Source organism: Crocodylus siamensis, chromosome 12 (genome assembly GCF_052110815.1).
Source record: "Crocodylus siamensis isolate JL-2025a chromosome 12, ASM5211081v1, whole genome shotgun sequence".
NCBI lineage: Eukaryota > Metazoa > Chordata > Crocodylia > Crocodylidae > Crocodylus > Crocodylus siamensis.
This window is the reverse complement of record NC_143406.1, coordinates 25,695,725-25,717,964: the sequence shown is the minus strand read 5'-3', so window position 1 is coordinate 25,717,964 and position 22,240 is coordinate 25,695,725. Positions and strand designations below refer to the sequence as shown.

Here is a 22,240-nt window from a genome sequence, read left to right as displayed (position 1 = left end):
TAGCTGCTTCCAGCCACAGAGCCTGGGCTGAGGGGCAGGGGCACATGCAGGGCATCCTGCCATGTACCCCATGCCCTCATTTTGTTTTTCTGGCATGCAGGCACTCCAGCACCTTCCAAGGTAGGCATTGTAAGGGTTTTTTGCCCTCCGACCAAAAAAACATTGCCTACCCCTGCCCTACACTCACACCACTCCACAAACTCCTCACAGACACACTGTCACAGGGCAGGGTCCTAGGGGTGGCCATGATCTCCCCTAGCACCCCCTACCACACCAAGTTTACTTCAAGCACCCTCAAATCTTGCTCGCCCCATCTTGATCTTAAATATTTAAGGGAGGCTGCCTTTTGTCCTCTTGGACACGGTTTTCTCCTGCTGCCCCGAGTCTTGTCTCTATAATGGGGTTCCTATGCACCCTAGCCATATGGGCAATGCGTGGCTCCAGCTGCCCCTTTACCACACGTCAAGCCTCATCTCTCTTGGTGCCCTCTGGTGCTCGGGCTCTCAGCCACCCCTTGTCTCTCTTGGCACCCTCTGGCGCTAGGGCTCTCCACCGCCTTCTCGCAACCACACCCCACAGGCGCTCGCTAATCACTGCCCCCTTGCTCTGGTCTGGGTTCTGTGCACCCCAAAAATACTGCACCCTCTCTGGCATCAGGGTCCCCATGCTACCATGGGTCCCCTATGAGGCCTCCTCCAACCTCTAATAGCCTCACCCAAACCACCAGTAGTAAACAGTAAATGGAAAACTCAAGCCCCTGGGCTGCAACATAAACTCAAGCCATTTGGCTATAACATTAGTCCCACCACATCAGGGGTGCTCTATCCTTCCCCCAGTCTCAGAGCTGTACCTGCAGTCTGGCTTCTCCTCTTTGTTCAGTCTGGCAGAGTTCCTACCCCTATGACTGCTGGTAGGGTACTGCCTGCCTGGCCTCAGCCTGGGAATTATATAGGAGCCAGACCCTGCCCCTTCCAGTCAGCTGGTTCCCAGCAGTTGCCCTAGCAACCTGCACCTGTACTTCCTCATTACTTCTTTGGCTGCCCTGGTAACCAGCAGCTAAGCTCCCCACTCTCTGCCAGGGCTCTCTCCCTAGCTGTTTCCACTCTGAGGAGCAGGGCACCTGCATGCTCTGCGACACACCTCCCCTCTTTACAGGAGCAGAGCACTAAGGTGCTCTGCGACACACACCTACACCCTCCCCCATACCCCACAGATATGTACCACCCCCATACCCCTCCACAATATACAAGAGTTAGATTTCATTTTAAGCTATTGTGCAATTGCCTCTATGTTCACTACACAAACACACGTACATCAGGACAAAAATATTTTTAAAAATCAAATTAATGAATGTTGTAGATGTTCCATTTTTAGAATACAGTATAACTTGGTACTTTTCTGGTTCTGAGATGGCAAAACCCATTGCTGAAAGCAGTACTTCCAGGGGTAAGGGGAGGGACTTCTGGTGGTAAAGGTCAAGGGGCAGGACTTCTGGTCACAAGATGGCAAGCAGGGGGCAGGGCACCTGTTGAGGAGTGGGGCTACCCATGTGGCTCTCAACAACTTGCCAAACCTCGGCAAGCAGCCCTCCAGCCAAAATAATTGCCCACCCCTGGTCTATAAGGTGCACCTCTACGCTGCCTCCACCTCTACGCTACCTCCTGCCCAGTTCAGACTAACACTACCAACTACCTTTTTCTGCTGTTACCAGACAACTGCTCCATAGTGTTGACAGAGGCATACCACTCAAGGTATTTGCCTGCTAGCCCTTCAGTGCCTTCCCTAAAAAATCTTCCCATTTGTCCAGAAAAGACAGATGAGTTATCTTCTAGTTCCTGGGGAAAGAATTCATAGGTTGAGCTTATTATAGTGCTAAGAATCATGAGATATACTCCAGGAGGTCTTGGTGTACTCATTCCTGTGCGACTCATCTGAACAGGCATGACTGCTTGAACTGTATGAGTTTGCTGTTGCTCAAGATAACCTGAGTGTGGATAATTCTAGTCAGTTCTGCAGTGAAGATAGCCACTTGGGTGGTGCCACAGATGGGGCAAGGACCCTGCAGGTGATACAGAATGTAAGAAACCATGACATGGAATTGGGGCTGCACCAAGTGTTGAAATGAGGAAGGTGAGGATTAAAGCTGTCTCAGTCCAAGCTTTTTACCTGTAGTCAAGATCACATGCATATATGCCTTCTGATTCTCTGCCTACAACTGCCTGCCTGTCTGTGTTCATGTGCTGCATGTGGGGAATGGATAGAGAACTATGTGCAAGGAAGCACTTCTCCCTGTTGCAAGATGTTACAGGAAGCTGCACCCAAGGTCCTCCAAATAATAGCATTCTAATACCTTCCGCTCAAGGCACCAAACAAGGCTTTTGCTTATACCATTCATAGGTGACCATAGCTGCTTGCCAGTGGATGGCATTGAAGTAAAGAGCTGAACAGGATCTTAAAAAGGATTAGACACGCACACATACATTAGAGAGGATTCAGGAGAAGAAACATAAAACCTCCTGCTTTTCACGGACAGAGAGAAGAACATTCCCCTCCGTACAGGGGATTCCATGATCATAGACTGAAGGAGTTTGTGACAGAGCAGTGTGTGTGTGTGTGTGTGTGTGTGTGTGTGTCACCAACCCCAGTGAGTCTGTCATAACACGGCCAGAAACTTCCAGTCCCCAGGGCAGGTAAGACTGTCCTCGCCCTCCCCTCCAGCAGGGTTTTGCCTATGCAGTGGTGTAACTAGGATGGGGCAAATGCATCAACACTGACGGGGGGAAGCAAGGCAAAAACAACAAATAGTGGCTGCTGCTTGCAGCTATGCAATTCCAACCGCGATCAAGACAGCAACTGAAAGTTGCCACTGCCCCGATGCCCTGGGCATCTGTCTGCATCCCTACAAAACTTGGTAGTTACACTTCTGGAATCTGCCATTCTCAGAGGGTCCTACCCCTGTGCAATTCCTCAGTTTCACTTAATAATATAAAACTTAGAACAGCCTTGAGGTGAAAATATTTGCCTAAAGTCACACAGCCAGGAGGAGCTTCTCCTGACCATACTGTTCTTCACAGGTACTGCTTTGTTTTCAAGCACACCGTAGATACGGTCTTTGCCTCTACTTCAAGTTATGGAATTGAACAGCCCCTTCTATCAAGGGTGATCTGTGAACAGGAGGTAAATCCTTCTTGCCATTCAAACAGGTATTCTCAGGGACTGATATGAACAGACTTAAACAAACAAGCAAACACGCAGTAAGATGCAAGACAGCAGCAACATTAATAAATTTGTCTGAGAACAGAAGAAACAGAAAGGGGGAAAAACTGTCTGTCTGACTCCTACTGAAAATTAGGCTCTGTTCTACTTAGAAAGACACAGAGTCTTGCAGAGATGTCACCAAAAACCAAAACATGAAAGATCTCAAAGAGATTTAGATCTGATTTCAAACTTTTCCTCAGGAAAGTGCCAGAGTAATGTGTATAACTGATCTGTGGGTTCACATGCAAACCAAGCTCCTGGGAAGGACACAGTGGGCACAGTTGTCTTGAACTGGGGTAGGGAGAAGGGGGAAGCAAGATGCTTTTCAGGCAAGATGCTGAATGAAAATTACCAATCAAAAGAAATGGAATTAAAATAAATTAATGAGTTCTCTGTATGTACAAACTCTTTGGGTTTCATAAAGTTCAGTGAAGTGCAGCGTGAGACTCTGATGGATGGGAAACTGCCAGCTAATCACTAGGGAATGGGTAATTTCTTCAGTCTGCCTTCAGGTAATGACTTTAAACACACTCTTCTGACCACACTTTACATCATCTACAATTGTGGGGAATCTGCCTGGTGAAACTCAGCCAGTTAACAAGGATGCTGCTCCTAGCTTGCACAAGGTCAATGGCCAGAACGAGCCTTTAAAGCACTATAAATGCCAGCCACTTCAAGGGAGCACTGCCTCTTAGATGAGGTCTCACATGACACAAAAAAACCCTCTTGCTTTCTGCAGCCTGGAGCAAATATCCTGCTGGAAGCTACTATAGCTCCCAGTGCCAGAGAAGTCCATGTGTGGAACTGGAGGGTTCATCTCACCCTCCTCCCTCAAGAGGACTAGGGAATACATGTTTATTCATTCTCTGGTTTCCCACCCCACAAGTGCATCCAGCACTGACCTGACACACATCCATTCAGTATCAATCAGTATCTCCAGCCCTGGTCTCACCAGAGTCCTGTAACTGATGTGGAAGCTTCTCAGGACTCAGCTGCTGTTCAGTGAGCAGCATTGCTCTCAAGCCTTGCATTATAATCTCTGGCTGCCCAAGTGGCTCTTCTGACCCAGTCAGTTCTATTTTCTTCCTGGGATCGATCCACTTTCTGCAGCCGACTTAAAACATTGAGTCCAGAAAACTCTTCTGTTTGGGCACGTTGGATCCAAAGAGAAAGCTCAGCTGCTCAGAAATCCAGTTTGAGCATCAAACTGGTAGGTGGTTTTGCAGGGCACAGCAGAATAACAAGAAACCAGAGGAAGCCTTCTGTAAAGGAGTTGCCAAAAGAGCACAAGTCTGAAATTTTTTTAAAAAGTAGTAGGCCAGACATGTTATTTAACCCCTTCCTTGCTGTCATCTACTTCAGTTTGTGCTGAGTGGTACAGACTGCACCCTCCTCTGTAGCAGGGAGTGAGGACCTCTACCTGGGACCTGTTGAAAGTCTATTGACACCATTTCGTCAAAGTAGGACATTGGCTGCCATGGTTCCCCTGCTTTACCTGTGGCAGGTTGGGGTGTTAGGTTTATGTTGTGTCAGGGTCAGTGGTAGTCTTATGGAGAATTTAGATTATGGTTGGTTGTATGGGATGGTTTGGATCGAGATGATCGTCTCTCAGGCAGTGGACTAGATCAGTGGTTCTCAACCCATGTTGTACTAGGACCCATTTGTAAACATAAACAGCCAGTCCTGACCAAGTAAATAGTTTAAATATAAAATAGGCCCTGGCCCTGCCAGTGCCACTCACTCCCAACCCACAGCCACTTACCCCTCCCCCCTCCATCCTGATGGTGCTACTCACTCGTGCCCAGTCCCCCAGTAGTGTTTGGGGCAGGGGTTGTGTGTGAGGAGTGAGGGGTGTGTGCATGGGGGAGCATGTGCCCCCCCATATGTGTGTGCCCACAGCAGGCATGGGGCCAAAGCCCGGCCACTTCCATGGCTCAACAGGCAGGACCCAGTGCAGTGGGGCAGCAGGACTTGTTGCTGCTACTGCTGCTGCCACCAGGATCCCTCCACCAGCTGCACTGCCAGAAGTATGCAGAGTAATGGACCGGGGGGTGGGGTGGGGGATGTGCTGCCCTCATCCTGCTGCCAGCCACTGGCATGCTGGGCTGAGGCTCTACCCTACCACCATGGTCTGGCCACTGCTGCCACTCCCCTCTGGCCACCTGTGCTGCCTGCCCCCCCACCTCTGAGAGCCACTGAGAACCCCACCAGGCCACCCACTCCTGGCAGGTGCAGTTTTAGGTCATGCCCAGGACCAGGAGCCTCCTACCATCCCCTACAGCTCCTCCCTTGCCTCCAGATGAAACCCAGCAGCCCTCAGGCCAGGCAATATTGTTGCCTGACCCCCAACAGCCAAACTGCCTTGTTTATATAGGCAGCCCTGAGCCTAAAAATGGCTGCCCTCATTAGGCACCTGGAGGTTGCCAGCTCCAGGGCTTTAAAGTGGCAGGTACACACAGTGCCCCACCACACCGCTCTTCCCCCACCTCCATCCATTACTCCCTGCCTTGCTGGAGGTGCAGCTGGCGCATGGGTCCCAGTGGTGGCGGCAACAAGCCTCACCTCTCCACTCTGCCTCCCATGCTGGATCCTGCCTGCTGGGCTGTGGAAGCAGCTCCTGCCCATGCTGGTTCAGCCAGGCTGCAGCCCTGTGCCCACTGTGGGTCCACAAATCTGGGGGCATGTGCCCTCTATTCCCCTGATGCATTGCTTGTTCCCCCGCCCCATAGACTTACCTGTGGGAAGCTGCTTTCCAGGCTGCCTGGCTGCCACATGCATGTGTGCACGTGCACACACATATGGCATCCCCTGCCTGATTGCCCTCCTTCCACTCCCCCAAACCCCAAGCATGCTGACAGAGTACCAGAGTTGCAAGGAGAAGACACATTTTACCATGGTTTTCTCCTTTAAAGGAGAATCCATTTTTAAAGTTTGCTTGTGACCCTTTCATACATTCTTGTGACCCACTTTTTAGGGCAGACACACATAACATAGTGTTGCTAGCTGAGTGATGATTACTGATTGCTGAGCGATTGCTGCCTGTGCCTGACAGAACCCCTAATGAGGGTACGGAGCCAGCCCAGGCCCAGCAAGGTATAAAAGGAGACTCCCTGAGCAACTAGGGAGCAAGGGAACAGGGGCAGCAAATAGGGCAAGCAGTTTGCAGGTCACTTTGCCCCCATGCCCCATTTGAGGGGAGAGCCTTTCAGTTTGTTGTGAGGAAGCAGGGGGAAAGGAATCCTTTGGGGCCAAGGAACAGTAAACAGGCCAGCTTTCAGGTGAGTTTGCTAGGGAAGGTGTGCTTGGAAGAATGGCAGCAAGAGAAAAGAGACAGATTAAGAGACCCAGAGAAGTGGCTGGAGGATGCTGCAATGCTAGAGCCACTGCCACTGCTTGCACTTGATGAGTGGTCCTGCCTGGACAGAAACCTCACATCAAGGCTTCCACCCAGGTCCAGGTTTGGTGCTGTGGGGACTGCGGCTTGCAGGTTCCTTCTGGTGACAGCCAGGTGTGGGAGAACCTCTAGTGTGAGCAGTGGTGTCTCTCAGGGAACAGGCAAGAGAGCTATAGAAGGAGGTGGTGAGGCTCTGAAGCATCCTCTGCCATGAGGAGTTCATCGATTCAATACTGGAGGAGACCACCTGGACTGTGGAGGAGAACTACCAGAGGCAGTGTTAGAGAAGGGAGAGGACATCAACTCACAATGGAAGCTTGTGATGTCTGACAGTAAGCAGAAATCTTCACCTCCACCTGCACCAGTTTGTCTGAAGAACAGATATGCAGCCCTAGGAACAGAGGCCGAGGAACATATTCCACTGGGGGAGGAAGACAAGCCAGGCCTCCCCAGGGTGGGAAGGACAGAGACAACTGCCACCAAGAAGTAGTGCTGGGTGGTGATAGTTGGAGACTCTCTTCTGCAGTGGATGGAGGGATCCATCTGATGACTTGACCTGTTGTCTTGGGAAGTCTACTGCTTGCCTGCAGCCCAGATCAAAGATGTCATGGAGGGATTACTGGAGACTCATCCAACTCTCTGACTACTACCCTATGCTACTCATCCATGTGGGCACCAACGATACTACTAGGGGAGACCCTGAGCAGATCAAAAATGACTATAGGGCTCTGCCTGCAAGGGTAAAGGGGATGAGAGCTCAGGTGGTGTTCTCTTCAATTCTTCTGGTCAAGGGGAAGGGCCCGTCCAGGCAGGAGCCTGTGCATCCTGCAAATGAATGGCTGGCTAAGCAGGCACCAGGAGGGCTTTGCCTTGTTTGACCATGGGATGATGTTCCAAGAAGGATTGCTAGGAAGAGACAGGATCCACCTGACAGAGAGGGAAGAGCATCTTTGCAGATAGGCTCACTAACATGGTGAAGAGGGCTTTAAATTAGGTTCGCCAGGGGATGGAGATCAAAGTCCTGAGGTAAGTGGGGAAGTGGCTGACCTGGAGGAAGCACAAGCAGAAGGGGGCAACAGGGGATGTGTTCTCATTCTACCTGAGAAGTCAGGGCAATCAACTAGTTACCTCAGGTGCCTGTACACAAATGCACGGAGCCTGGGAAACGAACAGGAAGAACTGGAAGTCCTTGCACAGTTCAGGAACTATGACATGATTGGGCATGACTGGAGCACTGTCATGGATAAGTACAAACTGTTCGGAAGGACAGGCAGGAAAAAAAAAAAAGAAGGAGTTGCCCTTTATGTAGAAGAGCCATATGATTGCTCAGAGCTCCAGTATGAAAATGGAGATAGCCCAGAGACTTTCAAGAGGCCTAGGGTCAGAGGGGAGAACAACAAGGGTGATATCATGGTGGGGGTCTGCTATAGACCACCAAACCAGAGGAAGTGGTGGATGAGGCTTTTTTTTAAACATTTAGCAGAAGCTTCCTGATCACAGGCCCTCGTTCTCATGGGGGAACTTCAATCACCCTGACATATGCACACACAATCCAGGATGTTTTTGTAGAGTACTGGGGACAACTTCCTGGTACAAATGCTGAACCAGCCAAATAAGGGCCATGCTCTTCTTGACCTGCTGCTCACAAACAGGGAAGAATTGGTGGGGAATGTAGTAGTGGATGGCAACTTGGGTAGCTGTGACCAAGAGATGATTGATTTCAGGATTCAGAGGAAAGGATGGACAGAGAGCAACAGAGTAAGGATCCTGGATTTCAGAAAAGCAAACTCTGACTTGCGCAGGATCCCCTTGGAAGCCAGTCTGAGTGGGAGAAGAATCCAGGAGAGCTGGCTGTACTTTAACAAAGTCTTACTGAGCGTGCAGGAACAAACCATCCCAATGTTCAGGAAGACTAGTAAGTATGGCAGAAGACCAGCTTGGCTTAGCAGGGAACTCTTCAGTAAACTAAATCACAAAAAGGAAGCTTATAAGAAGTGGAAACTTGGACAAATAACTATGGAGGAGAATAAGAGAGTATTGCTTGCACATGTAGGGACAGTGGCAATGCATAGGGGAGTGCATGTGCACCCCCTGAGAGCGCTGGTGCACCCCCTGACTGGCGGGGGTCAGGCGGGTTGCAGCAGAGCTGGGGGTGGGGGGGATAGGGATCTGCAAACCTGGCTCTGAAAGGTGCTGGATACAGGATTTTTTAAAGAAAAATATTGCATTGCAAAGAAAGCATTGGAAAAAAAAATCATTTTTGCATTGCATCACCCATAACAGTACAGTCTGTAAAGAAAAAAGGAAGCTGTTCTGGAGCTGCAGCAGCAGGCGTTAACCCCAGCCCCCCTCCCTGGTGACCATGTGTGGTGGGCCAGTAGGGAGCGCTCCTGCGTTGAGCTGCCCACCTCCCTGCCCCCAACCACCTTCCAGGCTCCGAATGCCTCCCTAGGGGCGTCTTGTGTCCAGCCAGCCCCCTTCCTAGAGCACTTGCTAGCCTGGGGGTAACGTGGCTGCCACCACCCCAAGAATGGACTGTCTCTCGGCCCTGTGTCCTTGGGGTAACACAGGCCTAAAGACCTACGGGTACTCGACCCAGTATAGGCACTTGGGGCACTTCCCCAAGTCCAGGGGCAAAAATAAAGTCTCCCTTAGTCCACAGACCCAAGGGGTCTTGTAGGCATAATTTAGACCCACCCTTCAATAAGTCTCCTACACTGGTCACAAAGGAGAACTTTATTGTTTACAGGGGTAGGGTGAAAATAGGGTACAAGATTGAGCAATATCCTAGAAATCCTAAAGAGTAAACAGGGTGGCTGAAGTAGCCTTTTGATCACGCATCTGAGTTACAGCCAGCTAGATATCTAATCAGATCTCAAGTAGCTTACTCGCAAGCATCTTCCAAAGGCTGGTGAAGTTTCCCTTTGGAGGCAGGCGGTTTCTAGCTCCTGAGTTTGGGGAGTTACCGGGCAGACTCCAGCCCACCAGGTAGATGCCCCTCATCCAGGTAGCTGATACCAGTTCCGTAGGCAGAGGGAGCAGGTTTCCCCCCACCCAGGAATGCAGCCAGCTCAAGTTGTCTAAAGAGACAGGCTGAGGTGTGAATCCTCTGTGATGGGCCTATTTTAATCTCATTGTCACAGGGCAGAGAATTTGGGGAGAAACCAAGGTGGCTTTCTGCCACACTATGCATATGAAATGCATTATAATGCAGACTCTCCCGGCACGGGGTACTGCAGGAGGGTCATTATCTCCCCAATGCCCCCTTCCTGTGCCAAGTTGGCCCGAAGGGCACCCTCAATTCTCACCCACCACATCTTTGATGGCAAATATATATTAGGGAGGGTGCCTTTACGTCTTCTTGGGCACAATTTTGCTGTACTCTGAACCTGTGGGCTCCTGGATCCCCTTCTGCAATGGGTGTTTCAGGGCACCCTAGCCTTATGGACTATGCATGGTTCTGACCACCCCTTTAGCCTCACAGATGGAACTGATGTTGTTTGGTCTGGGCCTTGTTACAGTTTAGCCTCCTAGTCCTCCTTGGGCTCTTCACTGCCCTGTCTGGCACTGCACCCTCACTGGCGCTGGGGTCAGTGCACCCCCGATGCTGCACCCTCTCTGGCACTGGGGTCCCCATGCTGCCATGGGTCCTCTATGAGGCCTCCTCCATCCCCTAATAGCCTCACCCAAACCACTAGTCTTAAACAGCAAACAAAACAAAAGCCCCTGGGTTATCACATAAATTCAAGCTGCCCAGCTATAACAGCATTCAAGCCACACCAGGGATGCTCCATCCCTCGCCAGTATTAGAGGCTGTACCTGCAGTCAGGCCTCTCCCCTTTGCTTACTCTTAAAGAGCTCCTTCCCCCTTGGCTGCTGGCAAGGAGCCACCATCCTGGCCTCAGCCCTGGGGTTTATATGTGAGCCAGGCCCTGCCCCTTCTGGTCACCTGCCCACTGGCAGGTGTGGACCACTAGCTCACTCTTGTTGTCCTGACAACCAGCAGCTGCGGCTCCCCACTCACTGCTAGGTCTCTTTCCCTAGCAGTTTCCACTCTTTATAGGAGCAGGACACTTAAGTGCTCTGTGACACAGATTTATTAAGGTTTTTAAAGACTTGCTAAGAGCTAAAGTCTCTGGGAAGTCCATGCATGGAGAAGTTTTGTAGATTGTCTGCTTGATGCTGGAGGTGGGTGGGGTTGCTTAATCTTTTTTCTTACAAGACATGCTGGCTGTACCACACCCTAGTTAACACTTAACAAGCATTCCACCTCCCTCCCTCTGATTTGCAGGGTGGACTGTTCTCTTCACAACTTTTTCCAGTAATGCCATGACTCCATAAAAACTGCCCAAGCACAGCATCCCCACCATGCTGAGGTGGGCGCAGTCTCCGAAAACCAACCCAGCCATCCACTCACCCCAGAGAAAACATGATACTTATATAGACCAAAAATAAAACACTTTACTGAACACTGCAGCTTTAACAACAACTATATACAACTTACCAATATAAAATACAAATACAAAATGTAAAAAAAAAAAAAAAAAGAAGATATTTTCACTCTACTCCTCTTCAGTATCTTCACTCTGCTCTCTCATCACTGGGCTGTGGGCTGGTTGCTGCCCCCAGTGAGTTCTGCCCATGAAAGTTCTCTGCAAGGGGCGGGGGAAGGAAATAAGAGGAAGAAGAGCGGGGTTTGGTGCACAGTTGAAAAACCAGACTTTTGTCCACCTCCTCCCCTCCCCCCCCCTCCGCCACAAGGTTGGTAAAACATATTACCTAAATATCACCCAGGATGCTGCATATCCTGGGTGTTGGGTCTGGCAGGCAGCATTCTGCTGCCCTTGGACATTTGGTCATGGTTCTGAAATAGAATGTGATGGAAGTTTGGAAGGTTTGCAGTGTTGAAGGAAGTCATGTAACCACTCACTCCAAAGTTTCAAACTACTTGCAAAACACTTACCATTATGGTGATGCTGTAGCTGTCATTGGGAGCTATGGCCACTGCAGTAGCAGCACAAAATGGAGGGTGCAGGGGTTGCAAGTGGAAAGTACGTGGGGGAGAGAACAGGAGGGTACATGGGCAGGGGCAGGGGAGGACATACACTATAGGTGGGGGGGCTGGAGAATTAAGAGGGGGTAGAAAAATAATGGATTGTTTCTCTCCCCCATTTAAAAATAATAATAATAATTGGCTCGCATTCTCCCTGAGGGAAACCTCGAAACTGGTCTGCCATGACTTTGGTGTTTCTTCCAGTGTTGGGGCTCTCTCCAGTGGTTCCCTGTGGCTCAGTCATGCTCCCTAGTGGGAAGTCTTGGGGCTCCACCTCCCCAACACCCCAGCCATGCACCAGCCTTCAGGACAGCTGTTTGATGATCTACTGGACTTGCCCTCTAGTGTTGGCTCTTGCACCCTCTTCATCTGCTGGGCCCTCAATGCCCTTACCCAGCTAAGAGGTTCTTCAGGATGCTAGGCCATCCCTGATGTTCTTTTGCATCTCCCTTAACTGCTCTACAGCCTGTAGCACCCCTTATCTTCCCCATGGCTGTGACCTTCATCCAGGGGTCCCTCTGGGCTATTAACTAAAGAACAAATTAATAAAGGAAAGAAAAGGAAACGGGGGGTAGGGTCTCAGCCTGTCCCCACTCATGAGCCCGGTGTCTGTGGATCTCAGGGTCCCTTGATGCCATCCTCGTCTTCTAAGAGCCTGTAAACCCCTCTGAAGGGTCTGTCCTCAAGCCCCACAATGTCAGCCAGCACAGCCTGTGCCTGGCATGGGAAGCACTTTCGCCACTTGCTTCCAGCTGTGCATCCCTGTGAGGGAGGAAAGGAGCCAGCAAGCTCTAAGTCTCCCTGCCCCGACACAGCGAGGCTAGCCCCACGCCCACAGGCCCAATGTGCCAGGTAGAAACCCACCTCTTTCAGGTGCCTGGAGAAAGGAAGAGCTGGAACCAGCATTGCCGGCATAAGGAAGTGCTGGACCCGGACAGTGGGGCGGTGGGACCGGAAGGAGACAGAGGGAAAACAGCCGCCGGAGAGAGCCGCCAGGAGCGGATGCGAGGCGCCCACAGCAGCTGCAGGACCTTCTGGGGTAAGGGTAGGCCCCAGTGGGGTTGGTGAGCCCAGAAAGCCAGCCGCACGTAGCCATGGATTGTTCAATACCACCGGGAGCGGCTGGCGCCCGGCAAAGAACCGCCTGGGCTAAGCTGCGGTAGGGGAGCACCCCGGTGGGACTGCTGCTCCAGCAGCGTGGAGTGGTATTTGCCCAAGGATCCCCAATCGGGGCGGAGGAGCCCATCCCCAGGAAGGGGACGAGGAGGGGTATTAACCCTGCATCCGCCAAGGGGCATTGACTTATCCGTGGAGAGGAAGCAAGTACCCCTCTGAAGGGGAAATCCCTGATCGTGACTGTTCAGTTAATCTGCCTCTGCTAGGAGGAAGCTTGGGAAAGACATCTTGAGGCAGCTGGCCTAGATAGGTGGGTACGAGACCCCGGTGGTATGGGTGAGGGTGTAGGGGTGGAGGAGCCCTCAGCGACACGGGACCCCGAGTCGACACATGGTCTCACTTCTGGACTGGCACGTGCCAGATAATCCAAACTGAACCATTCAACATCAAAGTCATGGCAAGCGAGCCGGACGCATACAAAGTACAGAGGTGACACCTGGCGAATGGGAAGCAGTTCCCGAGAGGGAGGGGATGGTGTGCCAAGCTGGCCGGCCCCCCTCCACACACTCCCCCATTGCTCTTTTGCTGCTGGCTTTTATTTCAGCTGGGCAGCATTCGGTGACGACGTCATCTGTCCACGCCGCCTTTATCTGTACATACAGCCAGCTGGTGAACCGCGTGGGCACCTCATCCTGGAGCAGCTCCTTCGCGTCTTCTGGCCCTGTTATAGGTAAGTTTGCCCTGCTTTCAGGATTTTCTTTGCGGGATCAGGTTGTCTCTGCGCCAAGCCCCATTTTGGGGAGGGTATCTTGTGCCTCTGCCGTTGTTCTCCTGGGACAATCCCAGAATAAAAAGCTTTGTCCCAGGCAAATGTCTGTTTTTAGCTTTATAGACTAACTGGTTCAGAGAGGCATGAGCTTCCATAAGTGACAGTCTACTGCATGAGATACTCTGTCACTTTCAAAAGCTTATGCCTTTCCAAACCAGTTAGTCTCTAATGTGTCACTCTGCATTACAGTCTGAAGCCAGGCAGAAGAACACAGTTAACCAGCTCTCTACTAACTGACACAGAAACAAAGAGTTAATAATGCCTGTGTCTGGACATTGTGTGTGGTGCCCAACTCTCAACTCTCAAAACAAGTGGTCTACTCCCAGCTTAGTTGTGGTTTGAGATCTCACAGTGACCAGCGGAAACAATACAAGGACTTGTTGAAGGCCTACCTCAAGAAAGCACATGTTAACATCCAGAGCCAGGAGGAGCTGGCTACTAACTGACTCCCGTCATGCTGCAACCTCAACCAAGCAGCAGCCTGCTTCCAGGTAAAGCATCTTGCCCTTGAAGCAGCAGAGAGAGAGCAGAGAAAGGAAAAGGAGAGAAATCCCAGCCTATGGCAGAAAGACCTGCTATGTTTGTGGATGGATCTGCGGCTCAAGGATTGGACTCTTTAAGTCACCTCAAGACCCAATGAACCATGGTAGAGATCATCCTTGAATTGAGGAATTGCCCATGACGAATAATGCCTGGCTTTCCAAGTCAACATTCTCTCATTGTGTATTTGCCTGCTGTGAAATTAAAACTTTAAATACTTCAACAAACACTGGGGGAAGAGGTCTTAAGAGGTCTTGTTCCATGACAGCATGCATAGGCATCTCTGCACACACTACTCTGCTCGCGATGGATGGCCTGCAATTCCTGATTGCAGTTAGCCTCTGTGTCAGAGGTCCTGATAGCCTGTCCCTTACACCCTGGCAGCACTGCTTATATTTCTGGTTACGACATGGGGGCCTAGCTCCTGGGCACAATCTTTTTATGTTTTCACAGCAGTAACAAGTCTCTGCTGTGAGTGCACTGAGGAACAGGAATATCTTGTCATCTTTCTTTAAAATGTCCAGGAGCTTTTACTTCTATCACTGAGGATCCTTTGCACCCATCTCCTTCCTTTCTAGCTGCCTGAATGCTGCAACTTTGGTTATCTTAGGAGACCAGATTTCTGCAGGAATTATCTTCCTAGCACCAGCTAATGAGTAGGGGGTCTATCTAACTCCAGGAGGCAACTGTCATGTGGTCCCACCCCCCATTACCAATTGGTGGATAGGGGCAGGGCCACACGACAGACAACCCTCTCAGCTAATCAGGGTGAGGTCAGCAGTTGTCTTGGGCTGCCCTTCATGCAGGCAGCCCCTCCTCCTCCTTCCCCCTGGCAGGCATTTTCAGTAAGTTTTCTTTCTTTTCCATGGATTGTGCAGACATTGCCAGGTTTTGTGGGCAATGCTGGATTTTGCAATTCCCACAAAATTCACTAAATCACAATTTTAGTAGGTCCCTACTAATGAGAACTGTCTGATCCTGATCCCATTACCAGGGTCAGTGCCTCACAGCTTGCAATAAAGAAAAAGATCATAGAAGTTTCAAAGTTGTCAGGTGTCAGAAATACATAACCAACTGTTCTGTATAGCTGATTGCCTCCATGCCCCTCTATTTCCTTTAGTTAGAGGTGCATGCTTCTTGCCATCTGATGATATTGCGTTGTTAGCCCTTTGAACCCAAGCAGCTAACCACATTTGTGGCCTCACAGGTTATTCCAGTCAGGAGGAGAAATGGGGAATGGAGTTACCTGTTAGTGCACCTCATTTCCATGACACTGAGCATTTCTTCTTGGCCTGGATTTTAAGAGTAACCTAAGGGACTTAGGTACCTAGTTCACATTGGCTTTAAATAATAGTTAAACATCTGGCTTCAGTAGGCTGTTGTGAAAATCCCAACCATAGTTTTTAATATCAAAATGTGTGTCCTGGAGCTGCAGCTCCCAGCACTCAGGGTGCATCTTGCTCAGACTTGCAGCGACCTGCATGGGTCAAGATGTAACATTGTCTCCCCTGCAGAGGTGGATGAAGGTGCCAAGGTTTCTTAGGACAGGTGGGCACAGTGCTGAGTCCAGTAGAATAGCCATGTGCTGGGCACCTGTGCACCAATGCTAAACTATCTTTCAGGAGCCAAAATTCTCCCCCTTCCACATGAAATATTCATTCAAATTCTAGTCAAATTAATTTTCAGCTTCAACTGGTTGTTTGCATCTGTGTTAGAAGAACAATAAATATTCTTACTATCTGCCTTCTCTTCCTGTCCTCATTGCTGGAACTTCTCCATGCCTTAGTTATCTTTGACTTTGATATGCACAGACTTATTTTTACATGCTTCTCCACAGCTCTCTTCATCCATCTTTCTGCAGTGCAGCTGCCAAAGTCATATTCTTTGTCTGCTGCTCTGACCTCAATGTCTTGCAAACCTGTGTGGTAGTGCAAGCTCCCTGTCCTCTTTTAGAAGAGAGAGGTAGCTATGTTTGTCTGAAGCCAGGCAGAAAGCAGAACACATTTGCACCTTAGACTAACTAAACCAGAGATGCACAAACTTTTGTAAGCAGTAGTTTACTTCTTCAGAGGCTATGAAGGGACTGTGATAAGCAGAGCTTCTAAATAGAAAGCAATGGCTTGGGCAGCCTCCACTCCTCCATTCTTTTGCCTAGGTGTATGCATCAAAGGTCTTAGTGTGATGGTTGCAGGGCTCCATACAAGCGCAAGCGCTAGCACTGCACTGCACTGCAACCACTGCATACACCATGATCCAGAATATCAACAGTTACCTACTACTGTGATTAGAATCAAAAGGGTAGGGAAGGGGGAGGAAAAAGAAGTCACCTCACCTTCCTCCAGCTCTGCTCTTCTTTCCTACTCATCTGTTCCTCATTCCCATTACCTCCTTCCCCTGACTCTGTGCTTCATGCTGCCCTCTGTATCTCCTTCCTCCTGCCACTCAGTCACTTGCTTAACCCCCACCCCAGCCCCTTGCCATCTCCTCTCTCCCATTGAACTTCCAGTGTGCTGGTTTTTGTACACTTCTGGACCTGCAATATTGTTCTAAGTTTGATTTTGCTTGTTATCACTTGGGAATTTTTTGGCACAAGGAATGTTTCTTAGCCTGTGGCTTGCAAAATGCTGGGGACATTTTTGTCCATCTGTCAGTAATGTGCACTAACCAGAAACTCCCTAGGCCCCCTGACTGCGTTCCCATCTGTCTCCTCCCAGCTCACCTGCAGATCCTCTTTCATTTCTTCCAGGTAACTTAGTGAAAACAATTCTATATTTTTAATCTGTAAATCCAGAAAATTAATTCTGAAACCATCTGTGTTGTCTTTTAACCAGGGCTTCCTTACGTTTTTAATTGCTTTTATTTCCTAGGATTTTTTAAACCTGTTTTATAACAAAAACTAGAACCTCAGTAATGTGGCCCACAACCCTAGTGTTTCATGACAATTTGATGTGTGCTAGGAACTCACAAGTTATTGTTAGAAATATTATTAAAAATGCATTATCAATAGCTGTTAGCTCCCATCAATAGTGTTGTCCTCTGAATAAGCACGGCTGCCAGCCCTCCTTGTCTCCTTAAGAAGAGAGGGAAGCGGGGGGTTGAAAACTGAAGGGAAAACTCCAAGAGCTCTTTGTACTAAGGTATCACTCTCTCTTTGTTCTGCAAATTTACTATCTCTTTGTTACACTAAATCACACTTTCTTTCATGACTCCCACATTTCTTAGGCTAAGATAAGAATAATTGCAATCTTAGCCTTCAAGTTGAACCCTGAATAACCTTGAGTCCCTTCTGGGCAAGCGCAATAACCTAATACATATTAAGCCTATCCGCCCCGCATACTTAAGTAGTTAATTATAATACACATGGGATGCATGATCTGACGTATTCACATGTATGTTTGTATGAACCGGAAATGAGTTGTAAGAGTTCCTGCTTCTGTACACGTGCCAGAAGAGAGGGGATAAAAGCCTGCTAATGATTGTGCCCGGGGGCAGAGGGTTTTGATCTTTTGTCTTCTCCCTCTGACCCTATTTGCAAATATATACCTTTTGTCTCACCAACAATGTGTGCCTGAAGGATTATTATTCAATGAGCCTCCAAAGAAACGAACCGAGAGAGAGTTTTTTTTTACCACAATCTGGCGCCCAACGTGGGGCATTCTTTGGTTGACTCCGGAGTTCGTCGGCACATCGTCTCTGCCCCCCCGGAGGGGTTGCGCGCCGAGCCTTTCTTTTTGGCTCGCCCTGAGGGGGGGCTTGAGGTGTGAACCGGGACATCCGGAACACTAAGGGCTCCTATGCAAATTTTGTTTTTTTTTTGGAGTCTCCAGGTACACATTTTTGGATTTGGATCGAGATCTCTGGGGTATCTGAGTGAGTATACGAATTCCCTTTGCCCAATTTGGTTCTGGGTCCGGAGCAGGAGGTGTGCATGTTCTCATGGTAAATCATCTGCTGTAAGGGACTTTTTGGTATTTGGTGTGCCTTGGGTGCAGTTTTGTGGGCAAAATGGGTACGGTTAGCTCCCGTGTAGAAAACACGGATACCCCTCTAAAGTGCTTATTACGTCATTTTAATAAATTTGCAAAGCCGGCCGATTACGGAGTAAAAATGAAAAAAGGTGATTTAACTAAGTTTTGTCAACTCGAGTGGCCAACATTTGGGGTCCACTGGACCCCGAAAGGATCCTTTGTGCTAAAAGAAGTGATAGCTATCCATGAAATTGTTATGCAAAATAGGTATTGGAATCAGTTTCCTTATATTGATTGTTGGTTGTGGGTGGTTCAAAATCAGCCACCTTGGATTAAGAATTACTTAGTAAAGTCTCATGTGATGCTTGTTAAGAAAAAGACTCGGGGGGGGGGCGCCTGTACTTCCTGAGTCTAATGAGAGGGGGGATTCTGAATTGGCTGAGTACCGGACCCGTGCTCCGGTTGCCCTGTCCGGTAGCGAAGATGAGTCAGACGCCTCCTCGGCATCCAGCCCTTCTGCACCACAGCCCCCTCCCTTAGAGAGACCACCACCGACGTACCAAGGCATACCTAATGAGTTAGAGCGTGAGCCTCAGCCAAGTGCCTCATCTGAATCAGGAAATAAGGGTTATTATTTGCGCAAGCCTGTAGAGTCACAGCCGGTGTTGAACTGTCCGATGCGAGAGGTTATTGGGGAAGGAGGCACTGCAACTTTTGTCTACACCCCATTTAGCACTTCAGATTTATTTAACTGGAAGAATCAGAGCCCCTCTTTTCGTGAAGACCCTGAAAAGATGAGGGATTTGTTTCGATCTATTGAGCAGACTCATCGACCCACTTGGGCTGATGTCCAAATGATGCTCCAGACCCTCCTAACCCCGGAGGAGAGGAGATAAGTGTTAGGTACAGCAGAGCATATTGCGACAGCCAGAGTTGAGTCAGAGGGTGCTGCTGGTCGTACTCTGCGTGATACCTTCCCTGTAGAAGAGCCGAGATGGGACAATCACACTGCAGAAGGCAGAGAGCTGAGTGCACGGTATCTGGGAATTATAGTGGAAGCAATGGGAAAGGCAGTGCCTCGGGTTACCAATCTGTCTAAGTTGTATGAAGTGAGACAGGGAAAAGAGGAGGATCCCTCAGCTTTCCTTGGGAGGCTGTATGAGGCATTTCGCAGGTTTTCGGATCTGGATCCAGAAGCCCCAGATAACCAGCGCATGGTAAATCTTATGTTTATTGGTCAATCTGCTGCTGATATCCGTAAGAAGTTACAGAAAACTGAGGGAGGTGCTGGGAAACCGATTTCAGAGCTGGTGGAAATTGCATATAAGGTGTATGGGAATCGTGAGCAAGTGCAGGAGCGCAAGGAGGATAAAAAGGCTCAGCGACAGATGGCAGCACTAGCAGCTGCTATAACTGGAGGGAACTCTGAAAAGGCTGGGATGCAGAAGGGGAAAGGAGAAAGAGTGGGAGCAGACGTTTGTGCTTATTGCAAAGAGAAAGGACACTGAAAAAGGGAATGCCCGAAGTTGAAGGAGAAGAGAGAGAGGGAACCGAGAGGTCACCTCATGCGGGCAGAAGACAAGGGTGAGGATTCAGAATGAAGGGGACAGGGATCTAAGACCACTACCCTTCGGGTTGGAGCCCGAGAAGATCCCATGGTAACCATTAGGGTTGGTGGCAAAAACTTTGAAGCCTTGGTGGATACTGGGGCTACATTTTCAATGATTCCAGAAAAACCCCCCTGTGCAGGAACTAGTGAACAGTATGTACTTGTAGAAGGGATTGAGGGAATGCAAACCCGACTCCCTGTTTGTAAACCACTCCTCACCAAGGTGGGAGACCATTTGCTCGAGCACTCCTTTGTGTATTCTCCAAGTTGCCCGGTTGCACTCCTTGGGCGGGACTTACTCACAAAATTGCAAGCTGAGATCTTTTTCAGAGACGATCAGATGGTGGTCCAGCTACCTGTCAAGCAGAGCTCGAACTATCAGATGGCTCTCCTGGAGGACCGACGCCCTGCAGTAAGTCCAGAAGATCACATGACTGGAGTAGACCCCTCAGTATGGGCTGATGGAACCCCTGCGCGAGCTACGTTCGTCTCCCCGGTAAGGATCGTACTCAAGGATGGGGAGGGGCCCGTTCAGGTAAAGCAGTACCCACTCAGCCGAGCGGCCAGAGCTAGACTCAAGCCGTTAATAGAGAAATACAAGAGGTACGGATGGCTAGTGGAAGGGACTTCACCCTATAACACCCCCATCGTTGGAGTGCCGAAGGCAGATGAGGTCTCATACAGACTGGTCCAAGACCTACGGGCAGTAAATAAGAAGGTCCTTTCAGACCATCCTGTAGTCCCGAACCCTCACACGATTTTGACACAAGTACCAGGGGAAGCTGAAATATTTTCAGTGCTAGATTTGAAAGATGCTTTCTTCTCTATTCCCCTTCACCGAGACAGTCAAAAATTGTTTGCTTTTGAATGGGAGGATCCAGACACCTTCCATAAAGCCCAACTCATGTGGACAGTTCTCCCACAAGGATTCGTAGCAGCCCCTCATATTTTCGGACTTGCCCTTCAGAAGGACTTGGAGGAGTGGAAGGGATCACACCCCGCAGTGACTCTCCTCCAGTATGTGGATGACCTGCTAGTTGCAAGCCCAAACTTGCAGCTCTGTGAGGAAGCCACCAGGTCACTCCTAAACACTCTAGGGGAAAAAGGATATAAAGTTTCTAGAGAGAAAGCCCAGATATGTCAGCCTGAAGTCACATTTTTGGGATATAAGCTCTCAAAAGGAGTCAGAGCCCTGAGTGCAGACCGCATACAGGCGATTCAAGGTCTAACCCCACCTAAGTCACCCAAGGAGCTGCGAGCATTCCTAGGGCTAACTGGGTTCTGTCGACTATGGATACCAGATTATGGTGGGAAGGCTAGACCACTGTATGAATCCCTGACTAAGGAGAGTCTCACTAAGTGGAAATGGAATAAAGAAATGCAGCATGCCTTTGATCTACTTAAAGCAGTATTAACCCAGCCCCCTGCCCTGGCCATCCCAAACAGTAAAAAGCCATATCGACTGTATGTTCATGAAAATCGAGGGGTTGCATCAGGGGTGCTGACACAGCCATCGGGCCCGACCTGGAGACCCGTGGGATATTACTCAAAGGTTCTAGATCCAGTTGCACTCGGGTGGCCAGCCTGTCTTCGGGCTGTGGCAGCCACAGCAGTGGTTGTTGAAGAAGCCCAGAAGATAGTCATGGGTGCGGATATGAAAATACTCACTCCTCATGGAGTTCCCCAGATCCTAGGGACTGAGGGAGGGAAATTTCTTAACCCCTCCAGACAATCATGGTATGAGATATTTTTGCTCTCTAATCCAGGACTTACTTTCAAACATACTACAGCCTTAAACCCTGCAACCTTGCTGCCAGAGCCAGGGAAACCGACGCATGACTGCCTTGAGGTCCTGAATCAGACCACGCAGGTGCGACCTGATCTTGCTGAGGACCCAATTGAGGACCCAGATGTTAAATACTTCGTAGACGGCTCCAGCTCTGTCATCAATGGAAAAAGACGAACAGGATGTGCAGTGGTAACCTTAGATAAGGTAGTATGGAGGGAGTCATTGCCGAGCTCATGGTCGGCACAGGCCGCAGAACTCACTGCGCTCACCCGAGCATTACAGCTGGGGACAGACCAGCGGGTTAATATATATACTGACTCTCGATATGCTTTTTCTACAGTCCATGCACACGGACTGTTGTGGAAAGAAAGGGGTTTCATTACGGCCTCTAGGAATAAAATTGCTAATGGCCCCCAGATTATTAAGCTACTAGAGGCACTCCACCAGCCTAAAGAGGTAGCAGTCATTCATGTGCAAGCCCATGGGAAGGCTGCTGAGGAAAAGCATAAGCTTGGAAATGCAAAGGCTGATGCAGCAGCAAAGGAAGCTGCATTTATTGGGGGAGAAGCGGAGGAGGTATCCAAGCAGGCCATGTCCCATGCCATATGGCCAGACATCCAAGATTTAGTCCCACAGTATTCCCCTGAAGAAGATAAATTTGCACAAAGAGCTTGTGCAGAAAAG

The 22,240-nt window shown here is 49.6% G+C and overlaps 1 protein-coding gene across 2 annotated transcripts in view; it reads left to right on the top strand.

The window, feature by feature from the left end:
* The first annotated feature begins 333 nt into the window (after positions 1-333).
* LOC149854815 (uncharacterized) overlaps positions 334-22,240 on the top strand; it is a 36,807-nt gene continuing 14,900 nt past the window's right edge. The window contains exons 1-3 of one of the 2 annotated variants that reach the window (XM_090024307.1): positions 334-12,744; positions 13,426-13,551; positions 13,840-20,308. In XM_090024307.1, coding sequence (XP_089880433.1) covers positions 12,549-12,744; positions 13,426-13,551; positions 13,840-13,844 — 327 coding nt within the window. In that variant the 5' untranslated portion in view covers positions 334-12,548 and the 3' untranslated portion in view covers positions 13,845-20,308. Of the gene's footprint in view, positions 12,745-13,425; positions 13,552-13,839; positions 20,309-22,240 lie in introns of those variants that run through there. The other variant, XM_090024306.1, reaches the window with a different exon arrangement.